This window comes from Tursiops truncatus, chromosome 11 (assembly GCF_011762595.2).
Source record: "Tursiops truncatus isolate mTurTru1 chromosome 11, mTurTru1.mat.Y, whole genome shotgun sequence".
Lineage (NCBI taxonomy): Eukaryota > Metazoa > Chordata > Mammalia > Artiodactyla > Delphinidae > Tursiops > Tursiops truncatus.
Window position 1 is genome coordinate 11,319,545 of NC_047044.1, and position 19,031 is coordinate 11,338,575.

The 19,031-nt window shown below is 51.9% G+C and overlaps 1 protein-coding gene across 1 annotated transcript in view; it reads left to right on the forward strand.

Moving 5' to 3' along the window:
* The window catches only part of CACNG2 (calcium voltage-gated channel auxiliary subunit gamma 2), a 120,073-nt gene that overhangs the window by 99,280 nt on the left and 1,762 nt on the right, over positions 1-19,031 (forward strand). The window contains exons 2-3 of the mRNA XM_019952122.3: positions 4,337-4,420; positions 18,539-18,679. Of these exons, the coding sequence (XP_019807681.1) occupies positions 4,337-4,420; positions 18,539-18,679 (225 nt within the window). The remainder of the gene's footprint in view (positions 1-4,336; positions 4,421-18,538; positions 18,680-19,031) is intronic.

Below are 19,031 nucleotides of genomic sequence, written 5' to 3' on the forward strand. Positions count from 1 at the left end.
GAGAAAACCACAGAATCTCAAGAGGGGCCTTCAAGCCACCAACGCCCACACTTCATGTCTCAAGCCTGGCCCATTCCCTCTCCCACTCTCATGGAGAAAAATTTCACTTTCCACTTCCCTCAAATCTCCAACCCTTCCTCCCCTTCCTCATCCTCAGTTGATGAGCATGCTTCCCATTTCATCAAGAAAAGCAACCAGAAGAGAAGTGTCACAAGCTCCCACCATGCCTACTCATCCCCTGCATCTGTACCCACAGATGCCCCTTCCCTCCGGGTGCGGTGGACACACCATCGTCCATATAAGGCCAACCTTGCACTTGTGTCCCAGACCTCATCCCCTCTCACATTGCTCCTGCGTTGTCCCATCCCCTCCCTCGGTTATCAATTCTTCCCTCTCTACCAGAACATTCCCACCAGCATCATTCATGCCTTAACACCTCCCCCCAACACAGAGCAGCCAGCATAGTGGCAGACACCCCACTAGCACAGTGCAGGAGGGCCAAAGAAGGTTGAGAGAGGGACAGCAAAGGATATGATGGGGGCACAGGAAGGTAGACCAGCGTGTGCAAAGGCCCTGTGGTAGGAGCAAGCATGGCAGGAAGAACAGCAGAGATGACACATGCACCAAGAGGGAGGTGAGACCAGACAGAAGTCCGGGTCAGACCCTGTTAAAGATGTTGAGCTTTTCCCTAAGAGCATCGAGAAGCTGTTGAGTGTTTCAAACTGGATGTGGCTTGAACAGATTTGCATTTTCAAAGGTTCACTATGATTACTCTGTAGAGACGGATAACAGTGGGTACAAAATGACCAGTGGGGAGGCTACCGCAGTCATCCAGGGAAGCAAGCACCCACCTGGCAGTGGGTGTCTATTGTTGGAAAGGAATCGATGGGTTTGAGAGATACTGAGAGCAAATACAGACAGGACGTCGTGATGAATGGAGCCTGCAGGGAATAGGAGGAGATGTCGGCGATGGTGGCTAGGCTCAGTTTTCACAAGGGAGCGATGAAGAGGCATTGGCTGACCTAGCTGGTGCCTCCAGAAGACCAGGCTTGAGGGACAGATCATGAGTTCCAGTCTGGACCTGCTGAGTGTACGGTGCTTTTAAAACATCCACCAGGAGACATCAAACAAGCAGCTGGATTCCCAGGTCCGGAGAGGTCTGGCTGCTGATTATCTGACACAGCCTCTCAACAAGCATCTCTGGAGTGCGTCTCCTGCGCTAGGCATCATGCTGGGACCCAACGGTCCAAAGCTGACGGAGGCACGGGCTGGGGCGGCGGGACAGCCAGGCTGCGTGGGGAGAAGGTGCAGGTGCGGTCCCCCAGCCTGAAGGGTGGGGCCCTTAGAAGACAGACGTGGGGGCTCCACCTGTGATCCCTTGGTTGGGGGTTGAACACTGCCCCCAATTTTTTAGGAGCCTCGGGGCACGTCAGTACCGTTCTCCGCACCTCCCCTCCCGTACGGATTCCTCGTAAAGACGCCTGGCACCAAGTTGGCACTGACGAAATATTTGCCAGACTGAATTGAGAGAAAATGAAAGTGCTCTGCAAAGCGCTTTGTAAATACACTGATTTGTACTTTTAACAATGGGGAGGCTATGTTATCCTCTTAGCAGCGGGTACAAAGACTTCTCAGGAGAGAAGAGTGTGTGGCTGGATGGAGGATGAGCTAGTAGGGGGCGCGGGAGGCCTCCGGTTAATGCAGCAAGATGCCGAGAGCAGCGTGGGACGTGGTCAGGACAACAGAGGAGGGGGAGACAGCAAGGTATGGGGTGGGGAGGGTGCTGAGCAAGAGAAGAGACTGCCCACCACACTTAGAAGACGCCTGCCCTGGTGGGAGCATCTGGAGTGAAACGCTGTGCTCTTCGGATCCCACAAAGCTGCAGTGAAGCTACCCGAAGTTCCGTTATGCTCTGGGGAACTGTTTTTCTTGCAAAAGTTGGGAAAGGAAGCGAATTTGGTACAGAGACAGTTAAGGGGGGGGGTTGGAGAGTAAGGATCAACCATCTTCTCTGTAATATGTAGTATAGAATTACCTACGTAACATGATAACAGCAAGAAATACCTAAAGTACTTAGTTATATAAGCACACCTGTATCCTATGTATACAGCTATATGTGGTATGCACAGGTCTGTGTACTAATGCCTTAAAATTCCTAAATAATTTCTATAGTACATGATAAAACCTACTCCATGGGCTACAAGCCTCAGGATCCTATAAGAAAAGAAACTGCTCCTTCGGGTGAGGGCGGGAGCGTTAAGATCCGTGCCAGCGGGCTGGAAGTCGTTCCTGAAAATGAGAGGTCTGTGGCTTTCGGGCACTCCGGAGAGGAACTTCCCTGGAGGCGCAGTGGTTAAGAATCCGCCTGCCAATGCAGGGAACATGGGTTCGAGACCTGGTCCAGGAAGATCCCACATGCCGCGGAGCAACTAAGCCCGTGAGCCACAACTACTGAGCCCGTGAGCCACAGCTACTGAAGCCCGCACACCTAGAGCCCATGCTCCGCAACAAGAGAAGCCACCACAATGAGAAGCCCGCGCACTGCAACGAAGAGTAGCCCCCACTCGCCGCAACTAGAGAAAGCCTGCACGCAGCAACGAAGACCCAACGCAGCCAAAAATAAATAAATAAATAAAATTGAAAATAATAATAATAAAACTTCTTTATACAATGGAATACTACTCAGCCATAAAAAAGACTGAAATAATGCCATTTGCAGCAACATGGATGGACCGAGAGATTATCATACTAAGTGAAGGAAGTCAAAAAGAAAGCCAAATACCATATGATATCACTTATATGAGGAATCTAAAATATCACATAAATGAACTTATCCACAAAGCAGAAACAGACTCACAGACATAGAGAACAGATTTGTGGTTGCCAAGGGGGAGGGTGTATGGGGGAGGGATGGAATTAGCAGATGCAATTATATATAGAATGGATAAACAACAAGGTCTGTATAGCACATGGAACTATATTCAATATCCTGTAATAAGAAAAGAAATTGCTAACACGTATTGGGGACTGTATTAATTAGGTTGCATTAGCTACCATCACAGGAAAATCCTGAATGTCAGGGGCTAAATGTAGTCAAGATTCATACCTCTCTCACGTCAATACCCCCAGCACATTTACTAACGTGCCAGGTACTGCCCTGAGCACTTTAGACATGTCAACTCGTGTAATCCCCATGGCAATTGTGAAGGAAGAATTGCTCTGATCTCCACCTTCCTCTGAGAAAACTGAGGTGTGGCGTCTCCGTGAAGCTGAGTCAGACCCAAGGCCGGGGCAGTCCAGCCGCAAAGCCTGCCTCTCACCCGCGGTTGCCGTATCTCCCTGCACAGCTTCGAGGGTTCAGTCATTCAGAGAAATTTAAGTGTCTATGCCGGTGTTGGGGATACAACGCAAATAAAACAGACAAAGTCTCTGGTGTCATGAAGCAGCCGTGCTTGTAATTCTAGTCTCCACATGAGTTTTTATGAAGATCGTATTCAATAGTTCACTGATTCAATTAGTGATCACTGCTGGGGGCCCGCTGGACACTGGGCTAGGGGTTTTCATCTGAGCCAGCTCTCACTTTCTCAGCAATCACCAAGGAGATGTTTAGAACCGAAAGGTCTTTGTTTGAGCCCTTATTCCATCATTTCCTGGCCATGAGTACTTATTCAGTCGTTTAGGCTCCCTGAGCTTCAGTTTCTTCATCTGTGAAATGGGGATGCTAATACCCCTCTCACAGGTTGGGTCCTAGTCCAAGAACCTGGTAGAGGGCCCAGCCCCCTTGGGGGGCTCAACCCTAGGGGTATTTCAGAACTTTCAGGGGCTCCATATAGTGAATTCTATGTAACTGCCAGTGAGAAAATGCTTTGCAATCTCATCTAAAGGTCTGTGGGAATGTTCTCCAGCCCCGTCTGGGGTCGGCCTTCTTTGGAAAGCGATCTGCTTTCTCGCGTGTAAGACGCGAGGTGACTCCCAGCCGGGCTGGGGCGCAGAGGCAGGTGTATTGACATTCACCAGCTTCCTCCGTGGCAGTCCCCAGCACAGATTCAAACCTCCACTGCCCGCCACGCCTCAGCTAATCCTCAGAAGCCTCGATGCAGAGATGGAAGGCTGGGTTTTGAAGTCTTAAGCCTTAGATCCTCTCCACAGCACCGCGGGTGTGTGTGTTTTGATTCACCAGACAGATGTCCAAACAGACAAAGCGATACCTTCCTCCGGGGATGAGGGAGAGGGCTGAGCCAGTTTCAGAAGAGCGAGAAGTCTGGAAGAGGCCGGTGGGCTCTGAATCCCCGGAGCCTAGGATGTCTTACGAGCTCTTTCTTCCCTTGTTTTCCAGGGAACTTCAAAGGTCTCTGCAAGCAAATTGATCACTTCCCAGAGGATGCAGATTACGAAGCTGACACAGCAGAATATTTCCTCCGTGAGTGCATGCAATTTTTTTTTATCTCCTTCCTCGTGGTGGGTCCTGCCCTTCCATCCTTCGAGAGTCAAAGGCCAGGACTATCTAGAGGTCCCTGTCACCACAGAGGGCAGGAAAAAGCTAAGCCTCCCTCCTCCCCTCCTGCCCAGTGGCCAAATCTTCATGCATGCCGTTTCCCTCTGCCTGCAACGCCCTTCTCTCCCCTCTTTGTCGGAAAGTTCCTACTCATCTTCCAGGTTTCAGCTGAAACATCACCTCCTCCAAGAAGTCCTCCATGCCCTCGAAGGGGTTCCCAGAGCCTAGCACCTTTATCACGCTGTGGGGTCCTTGTCTATTTGAGCAACCAGCTCCCTCGCAGTGCTGCCAACTCCACTAGGACTCTGATAGACTCTACCTATCTCGTTCATGATTGTATTCCCAGCCCAGGGCCCAGCATGTAAAAAGCACTCAGTAGCTATTTCTTGAATAACCCAATGAAGAAACTTATCAGGCGGTGCCAGACTGGAACTTCTACTGAAACAATGAGATTTTTTTCTTTCCCCACAAGTCAAGTCAAAGTTAAATCCTGATGTAATAGCTGTGATCTTAAATCCACCTGAGACATATTATCAAGAGAAAGTATTTTGAGACCCAAAGGAAATCTCTCAAGAATCAGCAAAAACTAACAAGGCAAAATGTTCTGGGAGAAAAGGATTGCCAGGAGATGGGCTAAGGGTCCTTGATACCTGGTACAGCAAAGCCGCCCCGAGCAGAAGTGGTTGAAAGCTCTGCTCCAGGCTCTCAGGCAGCACTTCCTGAGGGAGTTTACTCTCCTCCCAGGAGCATTGCCCGTCCCCTTCTGCTCCCAGGTGCCCTTCCCGGGCCAAAGCCTCCCTCCCATCCCCCCACAGCATCGGTTAGTATTACCCCTGGATCACTTTTATGAAAAATGTAGAGGGAATTTTATTATATGGATCACCCCTGTCGCTTTCAATAATTACCCCTCACACAAAACCCAACTCTCAGATCAGCCTGAAATCTGGGTTTCACTGCAAGCCCATGGAACACGAAGCCAGCCAGGCGGCTGGGAAGAGAAGGGAAAGAAACATCACGTCATTTATAGCTTTCTCTTTAAAGGGGGGAAATATCTTACAAAGCTCATCCTTTCCCCTTATGAATTCCTGCATAGATGCTGCTCTTAGATGGAATTCCTAAAGGGTCATTTGGTCGTCATCCCCATTACCAGGTCTGGGGCTCTCAAAGGAGCCTGGTGGTGGCATTAAGGCAGACTGAGCACCTTCTGTATGTCAGAGGCCGTACTCAGCGCTGTGGCGGTCCAGAGGAATGAGTAAGACACAGTCCGTGGCTGCAGGTAGAGCACAGCCTGGCGGGAGGACCCTCTGAGAACAGCTGGACATGGGATGCGGGGGCTGGCAGAGACACACCCGAGGGCAGAGGTGGAAGGAGGGACACAGCAGAGCCCGCACCCAAAGCTGCACTGGCTGGACACAGTGAGGGTGTGATGCTTTACCATCCAGATGCCAAGCGCTTGTTGGGACAGGACCCTTGTCTCATTCTTTGCTCTGTCTAGAACAGCTCTTGGAATATAGTAGGTTCTCAATAAATGCTATTTGTTAAACAAAAGAAAGATATAGGATTCTTCAGTGGCTATTCCTACCTATCCTATACCTCCACTTCCCTAATTTTAAAGAGAGAATTGCTTAGAGTGTTTGGTTCATTTTGGTGTCTCTGGACAGAAGACTTGAACGTACATTAGCAGCGCAGGTTTTCAAGGGTCTGACTTGAATTGACTTAATCCAGCCATATTTTTTGAGCATCTGTAACAGAGATTGGCACACTTTTTCTGTAAAGGGACAGATAGTAAATATTCCAGGCTTTGTGGGCCATACAGTCTCTGTCCCAACTACTCATAGCTGACCTTGCAGCACAAAAGCAAATACAGGAGCACACGAGCGCGGCTGTGCTTGCTCCATTGAAACTTAACTTCATTTACAAAAACAGGCAGCAGGCCTCACCTGGCAGAGTTTGCTGACCCTTGATCTGTAATATGCCAGTCTGGGGCTAGACAACAAAAGTGACTTTTTAAAGCCGGAAGATGTGAGTTCCCATCATCCTCCATTAAGCTCTAACCTGATTGGCTAGAGAAGCTAGAAGACAGAGGTCGTTCTTCTAGGAGGATCCCTGGCCCAATGAGGTGGGCGGAGCTTCTCCTGGAGATGGGCGTGCCTTTGGTCCAGGGAGGTGGGTGGAGCTGCATCCGGGTGGGCAGGGCCTGAGTCAGCTTCCGGTTCCGGTCTGTTAAACCTACAGCACACCTGCCACGAAGGCTGGACAGACCCATGAACCTAACAGAGACGCCTCAGGCAGGGATAGAAGGCAGTGTGGGGTGCTGAGGGAGCCTGGCCCCAACCCAGACTGGAGGCGATCATTCCAGAAGGGTTCCCTAAGGAAGGTGGCACCAATGCAGAGACTTGGATTCTAGAAGCATTCCTTCTTTCATTCGTTCACTCAGGAGACATTCACTACCACTCACCATGTACAGGACACTGTTGATGGTATGGGGACCCAAAGGTGAACAAAACAAAGAAAGTCAGAGCCTTTGTGAGGGTTACATTCTGGTGAAGGAAAGAAGCAAAAAGCAAGGAACCTGTTACAATCATCCAGACAAGAGACGACAGCAAGTTGAACCAAGGTGGTGGCAGTGAAGGAGGTGGGAAGGGGTCAGAGCCTGAAAGTATTCCCAAGGGTATGCATACAGGATTTTCTGAAAGGCGGCCTGTGGATTTCCAGGGACAGGAAGGAATCAAGGATGACTCCAAGGTGTGTGTCCGTGGAGGGGGCAGGTTGGGATGGGGAAGGATGGAAGCTCAGGATTGGCCACATTAAGTTACAGAGGCCCACGGGGAGGTGTCCTGGCCCGAGACAGGAGTCTAAGAGCTGTCAGCATGGGGATGATATTTAGAGCCGTGAGACTCGATGAACGCCCCAAGGGAGTGGTGCAGAGAGAGAAGAGGTGCAGGAACTGAGCCTCAGACTCCGAGGCTTAGAGGCAGAGGAGGAGGCCCCAGGGAGGAAGATGAGGAGGGGTGGCCAGCGAGGGGGCCTGGTTAACCCCTGCCATCCACGATCCACCAGCTGGATGTGGGATCTGGAGCAGAGAGGGAGGAGGGAGAATGCTAGGAGGGCGTGGCTGGCCAGGAGCGCAGAGCTTATCTCCTGGGCTGGCAGAGAAAGTGGGGCTCACTTGCTCTCAAGCCAGCAGGCCAAGCTTCAGGCAAGTCCAGTGCCTCTTGGAGGATGGGGCAGAAGGAAGGCGCCGAATTAACATCTGATGGGACAAATGAATGACTGAATGAACGCATGCGTGCTCTTACTCCCCAGTCTCCATGAGTATCTGAGGAGGTCCACAGCTTCTCCTGAGCTGCAGTGTCCAGGGAGGAACAGCTGTAGCCGGTTCCAATCATCACTCTGGGCCACTGGACCTCTGGCCCCAAGAAGATGTGGCCGATACAAGCCTTGCCCACCTATTGCTACCTTACCCACAAAGGAAAGGTGACCAGCCTGTTTTTCCCAGGCAGCTCTGCGGGGCCAGCGGCTGGGTCTGCGGTGTGTGGTTCCTCCCTAGCCCCCTCCCTCCTTACCAAAGCTCCTTACCTCAAGCTGGTGAAGCGCAGAGGCAGTGGTGACCAGGGTGTGACTTCCTATGACGCTCAGGGTGTGTCGGTGTGTCTGTGTCTTGTGCACAAGGGCATGAGTCTGTACTGTGTTCCGTGTGTTTTGATGCGTGTGATTGGCTATCAATAATCTAAATGTAAGCGCCTGTGTGGTTGCCTGTGTCTACTTGTGTGCGCATGGGTCTCTTCGTGGTGTGGGGGGGTGTGTGTGTGTGTGTGTGTGTGGTATTTCCCAGCTGTCCCAATGTGATCTGGAGTGGGGAAGAAGATTCAGAAGAATTCGGTTTCCTTCCACAATCATGTCTTAAGCACCTACTGTGTGCAAGACCTCAAAATCCACTGTAGTGTGGCCCCTAACTGCAGGGCGGGGTGAAGCTCTCCCAGCAACGGCTACCGTCCCTGACACACTCTGCCCGGGGGGGGGGGAGGGGCTGGCCCCCATAGGTCGCACGTTCATGTACACACACACACACACACACACACACACACACACACACACACCCCAGAGCTGCAGTATCAGGGCCTTGCCATGCCAACTACTCTTTTTCCAGAGCCAGAAGTGGACAGAAGGGGGAAGGGAGGGAGGGCTCTGGACAGGGCCTATTCCTCCCCCTCAGGAGACATCTCACCTGATTACGCTTGAACTGGGAGCTGACATCTTCCCAGAGTCACTGACCCCCTGAGATCAAGAACAAGCAGGAGGAGAGTTCCCTGGGGGCAGCCGTGGGTCAGGAGCGGACACCTGTAAGGGAGACAGAGGGGCCATCTGTAAGGGAGGTGGAAAGCGGCCCAGGCAGGTAGGACCTTGAGGATTATTTGGGGGTAAATTTACAGAACTTTACCACCAGGAGGAGACAGGAGAATGTGACGGCGGGCTTTAGCACACACTGCCTGGGTTCAAATCCAGCTCTGCCACTTCTCAATTAACTCCCCCGGTACCCAGACTCCTCCCGATGGGATGTTCATCCGTATGATGAACATCATACGTTCATCATACGTATGTTCATCCGCAGGGTTGTAATGAGGCTTGAGTGAGTCAGTGTAAGACAGCTCTTCCCTCCAGCCCAGAGCACAGTAAGCATTCAGGAGGCGTTAGCCATTATTGTCGGTATGTTACACAGTGAAAAGTAGGAAGGATAAAGATTAAGGAGAGAGGGAGTGCGAGAGTTTTCAGTACAGTGGTCAGAGAGGTCCACTGGGGAGGTAACGTTTGAACAGAGACCTGAAGGCAGTGAGGGAGCGTGTCTGGTCCTGCAGATGCCCTGAGAAGAGGGTTCCAGGCAGAGGGAACAGCCAGTACAAAGTGTCAGAGGCTGGCATGCAGCGAGGCAGAGGGTGTGAGCAGTGGGTGGGAAGCCAGGCCAGGACTTGTGGGTGTCGGCTTTACTCTGAGACTGGAGCACGAAAAGGTTCTGAGCAGAGAGGCGTGGACTGACATCCATGCTAACAGCACCGCTCTGCTTCTGCTGTAGAACTGACTATGCGGTCCCAGCAGAAACAGAGAGACCAGTAGGAGGTGACGGCCAGAATCCAGGCTCGAAACACAGGTGCTCAGACCAGGGTGGAAGTCGGGGAGGTAGATGAGAAGGGGGCGGGTTGTGAGGCCAGCAGGTGTTACTGACAGCCTGCGTGGGGGGAGGTGAGAGAAAGAGGACGCAAGATGACATCTAGGGGAGCTTCCCTGGTGGCGCAGTGGTTGAGAGTCCGCCTACCGATGCAGGGGACACGGATTCGTGCCCCAGTCTGGGAGGATCCCACGTGCCGCGGAGCGGCTGGGCCCGTGAGCCATGGCCGCTGAGCCTGCGTGTCCGGAGCCTGTGCTCCGCAACGGGAGAGGCCATAACAGTGAGAGGCCCGTGTACCAAAAAAAAACAAAAAAAAAAAAAGATGACATCTAGGCATCCTGCCTGGGAGACAGTGGGCAGTGCTACCCTTCTCTGAGGCTGGGAATGTCGAGAAGGCTGGGTCGCAGGGAGGTGACCGCTCTGTTTTCCAGCCTGCGTGTTACGACTTCTGTTACAGACTCTTCTTTCCCACTGGGTGGTGAACAGCTTGAGGACACTGCAGGGAGTAGCTGCAGATAGGGAGTCTGCTCCCACCCCAGCCAGCACAAGGCCTGCCCCTAGTCGGCCCGGAAGATGTTTGCTGAGTGAATGAGTGAGGGACCACCCTCGCTAGAGCCACCTGGAACGTTCACCCTCTCCCCAGAATGAGGACTGAGGCGGAGGGAGGGTCTCAAGCTGAGCCAAAGCCACCCTTCCCAGCCTCAGAGAACCCCCTCCTCCCTGTTCCCCCTTCTCCACTCCCCTCTGCCAGTACCACCAGGCACACAGAGGGTTCCTAGGTGGGAGGTGAGAGGGATACCAGGAGTCAAGGTCTGAGCTTGGGACTTGGAGTGAAAGGTCCTGAATCCGAGGTGAGCTCTGCTCTGTGGTCTTGGATCAGTTACTCAACTTCTCTGAGCCTCGATGAATACCAGTCCCCCAGGGGGCTCTGAGGACACACTGAGACAAGGGTTAGGGAGGTGCTTTGTTAGGGCCCCCCAGCTGCCCCAGGGGAGCACTGAGGGAAGTCCACCACCCCCTCCTTCCCACTAGAGTTTAGAAGTTCAGGGAGACATCTTTGCAGCTCCGGAAATACTGGAGATAGACACGCCCCGAGGGTCACCCAGCCCCATCCTCCCATTTTACAGATGAGGAAAAAACCGAGATCCAGAGAGGGAAAGTGACTTACCCCAGCCCAGTACACTTTCTGGGATGACATCTGCCTCTGTGATGGTTTTCCAGGCTGCGTGCTCCTGTCCTCTGCCCCGGACCTGAAGCCCCTTCCAGCAAAACAGTCGTGAGGGACATTCCTTCCAGAGATCACCACAGTGGGTGTGACCACATCCTGCAGTCAGGGAACATCTAAGCTATAAATCGTACTGACTCACATCCATGCAACCAGAGCGAACGCGTCTCGAACGGCGCTTCCCCTTCGCGCCCTCCGCCCGCAGAGACAGTTTCTCTTCTGTCCTGGTCCATTTATTTAAGTGCTGGATGCAGCTACCACCACGCTGACTCCGCCACCTGCGCTTTAGTAAACCTCAGTGGAGGTAACCCCAGGCCCATGAGAAGCAGCAATAATACGCTCTGCTGTGTGAGAACTAACTTCTCCTGTTGCTAGTGGGTACCAGGCACTGTTCTGATAGCCTCAAATGCATTGACTCAACACCCCTCATTGCTGCCCTGGGAGCTGCCCTGCAGCAGAGGAGAGCACTGAGGCTCAGGGGCGTGGCGGGCAATGCAGCAAGTGAGATGCGCTCAGGCCGTCTCTCCTGAGCTCATGCAGCAGATCACCCACCCCAGAGACCACAGGAAGTGGGAAAGCATCCAGCACCTGCACAGGTGGTGCTCCCAGAGGAAGCTTGCTGGACTCCAAAATCCCTTTCCTGTGTCAATAGATATCACAAACGTTCATGAGACACTTGACTATGTGTGTGCCTGGCCTGACACTTGATACGTCACCTTCATTCATCTCACAACAGCCCTAGGAGGTGGGTATTGTTGGTGTCCCCATTATACAGATGAGAAAGGAGAGGCACAGAGGCCACACAGCCAGTGGGGGGACCAGCATGGGACCGTAAGCGGTCCACATCAGGAGTCCACGCTCCTAACCACCACTCTGGACGGCTCTGCCTCCCTCCCTCTCTCCCTCCCCCTGCCTTTCCCCTCCTCTCCTCCTCTCTCTCCCATCACTCTCCCTCACACTCACACTTTCTCACACTCACTCTCGCATGCATTTACGGCAGTCTATCCCTTTTCACAGCATTCAGGAGGAGAGGGTGAGAGATGCCCCAGAGCCCAGAAGCTCCTCCCAACCCCAGCACATCTGCGATTCTATCCCATTAGAATGGATCAAATTCCAAACGGAATAACAGGCATAAAGTTAAATGTGCCCAGAAAATAAGGAGCCTGCCTTCTGTATACCTGATCATGGCAACTATTTTGATCAAAGGCATGACCAGCACCTGGCCAGCCTGGCTGAGTGGTTCCTAAGCAGAGGTCTGGGGGGCACAGGACCACGAGGGATGGATGCAACCTTAGGCGTCATCTGGTCCAACCTCATCTGGGCCAGACCTGAGATCCAAAGAAGGGAAAGCCCACACTCAGGCCCCAGGACGGGCCAGGCAAAGAGTGGGCCCCAGGAAGAGGTCTGCCCACCTCTCTCCACCCCCGCCAGACTGAGTGAGGAAGCGTGGCCCCCGTGTGCAGCTGTCTGCCTGTCCTCCAGCTGTGCCCACCACAGCAGGACACCATAGGTGCCAGGCCCACAGGGCACTGGATCACGAAATGATTTGTCTACAGAATTTGGCTGTAGTGTGTGAGCAGTGGGTGGGATGACTTGTGTCACCACTAAACACTGGGGCTCCCCAAGCCTCACGGTGAACCCTTGTACCCTTCCCAGCTCAAGCTCACGTCTGTGTCGGTGACGCCCCTGATTACAGCTTCAGCCCAGAGTGCACCTCCACTTCCCAATCTCACACATTCGACTGTCCCCCAAACACCTCAGACTCCGCGTGCCCCAAACCACACCTTGATTTCCCTCCCCTCACCCCTTAGGCTTGATCCTCTCCCAGTTGCATAAGTGGCTGTATCCAGCCAGCCAGCAGACCTGAGACCCAGAAGTTATCCTCAACGCCACCCTCTTCACCCATATCCACTCATCACCACGTTTTACTTCACCTCCTAAACATCCCTCAAATCCAGCCACCTCTGCCCACACCCTTTGTACCCACCTGGTCCAAGTACCACCATCACCTGGTCAGCAGGGCACCTCCTGGTGCCCTGTGGCTAGCCTGGACCACTTCTTAATTCATTTGCTTTGTTTGTTTTTTTAAATTTTTATTGGAGTGGAGTTGATTTACAATGTTGCGTTAGTGTCAGATGTACAGCAAAGTGAATCTGTTATATATATACATGTATCCACTCTTTTTCAGATCCTTTTCCCAGATAGGCCATTACAGAGTATTGAGTAGAGTTCCCTGTTCTATACAGTAGGTCCTTATTAGTTATCTATTCTAATACTGAGTGAAGTAAGTCAGAGAAAGACAAACCTCATATGATATCGCTTATATGTGGAATCTAAAAAAAGGGTACAGATGAACTTATCTACAAAACAGAAATAGAGTTACAGATGTAGAGAACAAACTTATGGTTTCCAGGGGGTAAGGAAGGCGGATAAACTGAGAGATTGGGATTGACATATTCATTTGCTTATTAAAATGCACATCAGATCATGACAGCCCTGTCGGCTTTAAGGCCTTTATAAATGTATGTATGTATTTATTTATTTATTCATTTATGGCTGCACTGGGTCTTCATTGCTGTGTGCGGGCTTTTCTCTAGTTGCAGCGAGCGGGGGCTACTCTTCGTTGCAGTGCGCGGGCTTCTCACTGCGGTGGCTTCTCTTGTTGCGGAGCACGGGCTCTAGGCATGCGGGCTTCAGTAGTTGTGGCACGTGGGCTCAGTAGTTGTGGCTCGCGGGCTCTAGAGTGCAGGGTCAGTAGTTGTGGGGCACAGGCTTAGTTGCTTCCCGGGCCAGGGCTCAAACCCGTGTCTCCTGCATTGGCAGGCGGATCCTTTAAAGACAACCCGTGAGTTCCTGTGTGGCCTGGCCCCAGCCTGCCTCATCTTCCTTAGGGCTCCCCAAGGCCCCGCACTAACTCTTTGTGATCAGCCCTTTCAAGTCCCCAGACGAGCCATGCTTCCCCCAGCCCTTGCTCATGCCACATCCTCCCTAGAACACCCTGCCTCTATTCTGCCAGTTAGCTTCTCTTATCCATCCCTCTCAGCACCAACATCACCCTCTCGGGGAAACCCTCCCTGTTGCCCACGTGAGTTCAGAGGATGCTCTGAGAGCCGGGGGTGCAGTGGTTAGGCACACAGAGCCTAGAGTCAGAATCCCTGGGTTCACAAACCCAGCTCCTCCATTTCCTTGCTGTGTGGCCTTGAGCGAAGGCTTAACCTCTCTGAGCCTTAGCTTTAGCCTGTGTGTGATGGGGGTAATTACAGCACTTACTGCGTGGAGCTGTAAATGAAAGCAATGGGTTCCTATATGTACACAGTCCCGCCACACTCTGATGCCTCAGGCAACATCGGCCATCGACAGGTGACATTAGCCTGTCACTTGCCTGCACAATGCCAAATGGGCCCCTTTCTTCCTCAGCACTTCATCCTGGTTGGTAATTACGTGTTCATCTGTGCTGTACCTCCTTCATGAGAATGTAAGCCCTATAAAGGCATATGGGCCAGGCCTGGTTTTGCACCCCTATGCCTCCTGTGCCCAGCCTGGAACAAGGCATGGTGACGGCCACTCAGTCAAGAGCAAAGCTTCTCCCCACTCTGAACCGCACAGCTTTTCCCCAGGACAGTGTATGATGCTTTCGGCCCGGGGTGGCCAAATTGCAACAGTTAGGCCAACTCTGGCCTACCAACTGCTTCTATAAATAAAGCTTTATTGGAACACATCCACGCTCATTTGTTCACATATTGCCCACGGCTGTTCTCAGGCTATAAGGGCAGAGTTGAGGAATTGCAACAGAGACCATATGGCCGGCAAAGCCAGAAACATCGACGATGTGTCCCTTTACGGAAAAAGTTTACCAGTGCCTGCTTTAGGTATTTGTAATGTCCTTTGAGCCAAGGCCCATGGCTCATGGGGTTGGTAGGAGGTTTAAGTGGGTTCATCCACGGAAGGCACTTAGCACAGGGCCTGGCACATAGGAAGCCCCAGAAATGTCAGTAGGTGTTACGTAGTTCCATACGCTTGCTCATAGGGGATCGATAAATATTTGTGCATTGAATAAATGAGCTATATTCTGCCCCTCACGATAGATTTTTAGCGGTAAGACCACCCCAGCCTTAGCGGGAAGTCAGGACAATTCGTGGCGAAGTTGTGTCTGGCATGAAGGGGAAAGGACATTAGAAATAACAAAACTTGCTACCTTTTACTGCCCGCCTAGCATCAGAAACAATACAGAAATTATCCAATTTAATCCTTACAATAGTGCATCTCAAACTTTCAGACACATACAAGTCTTGTTACCAGGATCTTGTTAAAATGCAGATTCTTCTTTTTTCAATTTTATTGAAGTATAGTTGATTTACAACGTTGTGCTAATTTCTTGACCAAGGTCACACAGTTAGTTAGTGGCAAAGCCAGGATCTCAAGTTAGGTGTGACTTAACTCCAAAATCCCCATTCTGTCTGTGACATTGCCCAGCCAGAAAGACCTCTTTCGAGAGATTGTTTCAGTGGAGGGGTCCCTGCCTGTTCCAAACCAGCTTCCTGCCAGCCTGAATCTGGGTCCTGCGGACTTCGGCCTTCCTAGGCTTGGCGCTGTTTACCGGCTTCCCCTGTCACCTTTTTCTGGGCAAAGAGGCCTCTTCCAAGGGAGGCTAGTGTCTGGGTTGGCTCTGCCGGAGTGAAGAGGCTTCTGTTTGTGTTGCCTGCTTGTCGCCATATCATAAGCTGCTTTGCTACCTTGTGAAGTGGTCCTGTTTTCTCCACATTGCTCTCTGCTGGCTGAAATACAACAGACCTCTCCCTCCAGTCTCCCCGCTCTTTATCACACACACACACACACACACACACACACACACACACACACACACACACACACACACCACACACACACACACACACACACACACACAGTTTCTCATCTCCCTCCACAGCTGGCGCTCCCTTTCTCTGCCAGCAGGAAGGCTGAGTTGGGACATCCAGGCTCCCACAGCAGACCAGACTGAACTGGAAACGTCAGGCCCAGGGCTGCTGTGAGGCATGAGCTCTGAGGACGCAGTCCCAGTCTGCCAAATGCAGCATACTGTGGGCAGGAAGAACCTGCTTTCTTGGAGGGAGAAGGTCAGAGAACTTCATCTGCCTCGCTCATCTGAGCGGCCACCACTGCCCCTTGGAAGTCACACCAGTCTCTCTTTCTTTCTTTATGCTGTCGTCCCCCTTTCCAATTCAGTCAGAAATCATATCCACGTGGAGAGGGCAAAAGCATTAGAAATCGGCTAACAGTCCACACTCATTTTACACATGGGGAAACCAGAGAGGGCAAGGTACTTATCTCAGCCACACAGCAAGTGAGTGGCAGAGCTGAGACCAGAACCCCAATTTCTGGACCCTGCATGCTTCCCAGGCTCTTTGAAAGCCCCAGAGGGAGAGTCCAGGGTAGTCCAAGAGCTGGGCTGATCTGGGCTTGAATCCTGACTTACTAGCTGGGTGGCTTTGAGCAAGTTACTTCACCTCTCTGAAACTCGGTTTTCTCATCTGTAAATTGTGGCAAAAAATACACCCTGCAGGGGTGTTACAAGGATTAAATTATAACGTGCACATCAGACCCAACATGGTGTGGGTGCTTCACCAATACTATCTCTTGTGCTCTGGGTCTTCAATACGTTCTTACCGTCTCCGCGTGCTTATGACATCCAGGTAGCTATGAGTGTGCACGTCTGGGCATGTGTGTCTGTGCGGGGGTGTGTGGGCTGGGGGATCAGGTTGGGGATACAGCTTGTCATCTCAGAAATGACTTGCAGGAAGAGAACATCCACTCGGGTCTGGGAAGGAGGCAGCACCGTCCTCGCCTGCAGTGGGAGAGGGGTACTAGATTGCCGAGTAACACAGCTGTCCTCCACCCTCTCGCCACTGCTTCTATATGGGCAGCTCAGGTCCCCCCCCGCCAGATACAGAACTCCACCCTTCTGCAAGGCCCCCCAAAGCAATCCACTCATCCAGGAGCATCACTTGCAGGGTAGCCTTACTGAAGAAGACCCAGGGGGGAGAGAAGGGTTTTACATCACACGTCACAGCAAACTGCCTGAAACTCTTAGAAAAATTCTTCAAGTGCTATATAGAAAAATTCTCTTCTTCACATATCCTTCGTGGCCACACTGCCACCAAAAGGAACAGGGGTGGGGCACTGGGGGGGCACTTCCCCTCCAAAACACAGACCCTCAGCCAACCTCTGGGCCAAGCCAAAGGGCCCTCTGTCTAAAAGGACTCAACTTCCTAGGTTACCATTCAAGCCACCCAAACATGTCAAGAAAGCATCCCTTTCCTTACACTAGCCTCCAGACACCTCTGTCTCCTGCCTGTCCATAGCTCCTAGGACAGGGAGTCAGGAGCCCTGAGATCACTCTCTGCCTATTTGAATCTGGATAGAAAAAAATATTTTACTTTCCAGACACACTTTGTAGAGGACTCCACCCCTCTGGGTCATCTTTCAGACACTGTCCCCCCACTATACACCCCCTGCCGCCTTCCCTTTGCCCTCAGCCATCTGTGCCCCTCTGCACTCTCATCCTCCCACACGCAGGAGTAAAATATTCATTAAAATATTTTCTTCTCCTGCCTGTTAGCCCTTCCTTCTTAACTTATCCGGAAGGGTTTTTTAATTTGCTTTTGCTTTTCTTTTTTCTTTGCAATGTGTCAGCTTCTTCCTCTTCCTGGACCACCTCTCCATGTTTATTCACAAGGCGAGCTTGTATCAGAGGCTTACTGTGTCTTTGGCTTTGAACTAGGTGGTGGGGACAGAACGAATGAAGAGAGAGAGCTGAAAAAACAGCTACATCCTGGCTCTCATGGGAACCCACGATCTATGGTGGACACATATATATATAAGCAAATATTTACTATAATAACTATCATTTATCAAATGTTTACTATGTGCCTTCAGAGACTTATCTAAGTACCTTATCAGAATTAACTCAGTTAATCCTCACAGCAATCTTAGGAGGCAGGCACTATCACCATCCCTATTTTACAGGTGAGGAAATTAAGGCACAAAGGTGAGATGACTTACCCAAACTTATCCAGCTAATAAACGCTAAAGCCAGCATCCAACCACTAAAACACACTGCCTTTCCATGTGCCCCAAGTGCCCCAACGTGCAGCGGAGAGAGCTAATCACTTTGCCTAAGGAAGTCAGGAAATGCTTTGTGTGTGTGGGGGGGTACTTTTGAGCTGGGTTTTGATGGATGAATAGAAGTTTGCTGAGTGAAAAAGAGCAGGAAAGACATTCTAGGAAGAAAGCTCAGTATGTCAAAAGTAAGAAACGTGCATTAATGAGTCATGGGAAGTTTGCCATGGCTGGATGAGAGGGAATGTGGGGGTGGGCAGAGACCAAGTCCCATGGGGTCCTGTGGGGCTCATGAAGCGCTGGGGTTTGATCCTTGAGGAAGTGGAGCATCCCTGAAGGGCTGTGAGCTAGACAGTGTATTGCTCCCTCTCCCTCCTTCTCTAGGACTGCGAAACAACCTCCACTCTGGTCCTGTGTCCATAACCCACCCCCCAGCCGACTCCTGTGGACTGCTCTCTCTCCTCCCTCCTGTGTCCTCCCCCCAACCCCTGTGTCATAGCCTTGCCGTTCTCTCTCCCCCACCCTCCGTGCTCTCCAGGGGCTGTGAGGGCCTCGAGCATCTTCCCCATCCTGAGTGTGATTCTGCTCTTCATGGGTGGACTCTGCATCGCAGCCAGCGAGTTCTACAAGACTCGACACAACATCATCCTGAGTGCCGGCATCTTCTTTGTGTCTGCAGGTAACAGCTGCTGAGCCAGGTGGGCCAGAGTCCAGGCCCACCGGTGGGGAGAAGGTTGAGGATGGGTGCCCAGTGGCTGGGAGGACCTGGCAGAGAGAGGAGGGGAGAGCAGAGAGGAATTTCCGGGCCTTGCAACAGGCTGAGTCGCAAGGAAGACAGGTTGTGCTGGGGCTCCCGCCCCAATGCAATGCCGAGCCCCCCCACTGAGTCCTCCAGGACCATCCCCAGACCCTGTCCTTTAGCCCAACGATGCATCTTTCTCCCACCTCCTGGAAAAAGGCCCCAATCCCAGGATCCTCTCAGGACACTAGGCCTATCCTCACTTGCCCTCTCCCCTCACTGTCCTACCCAG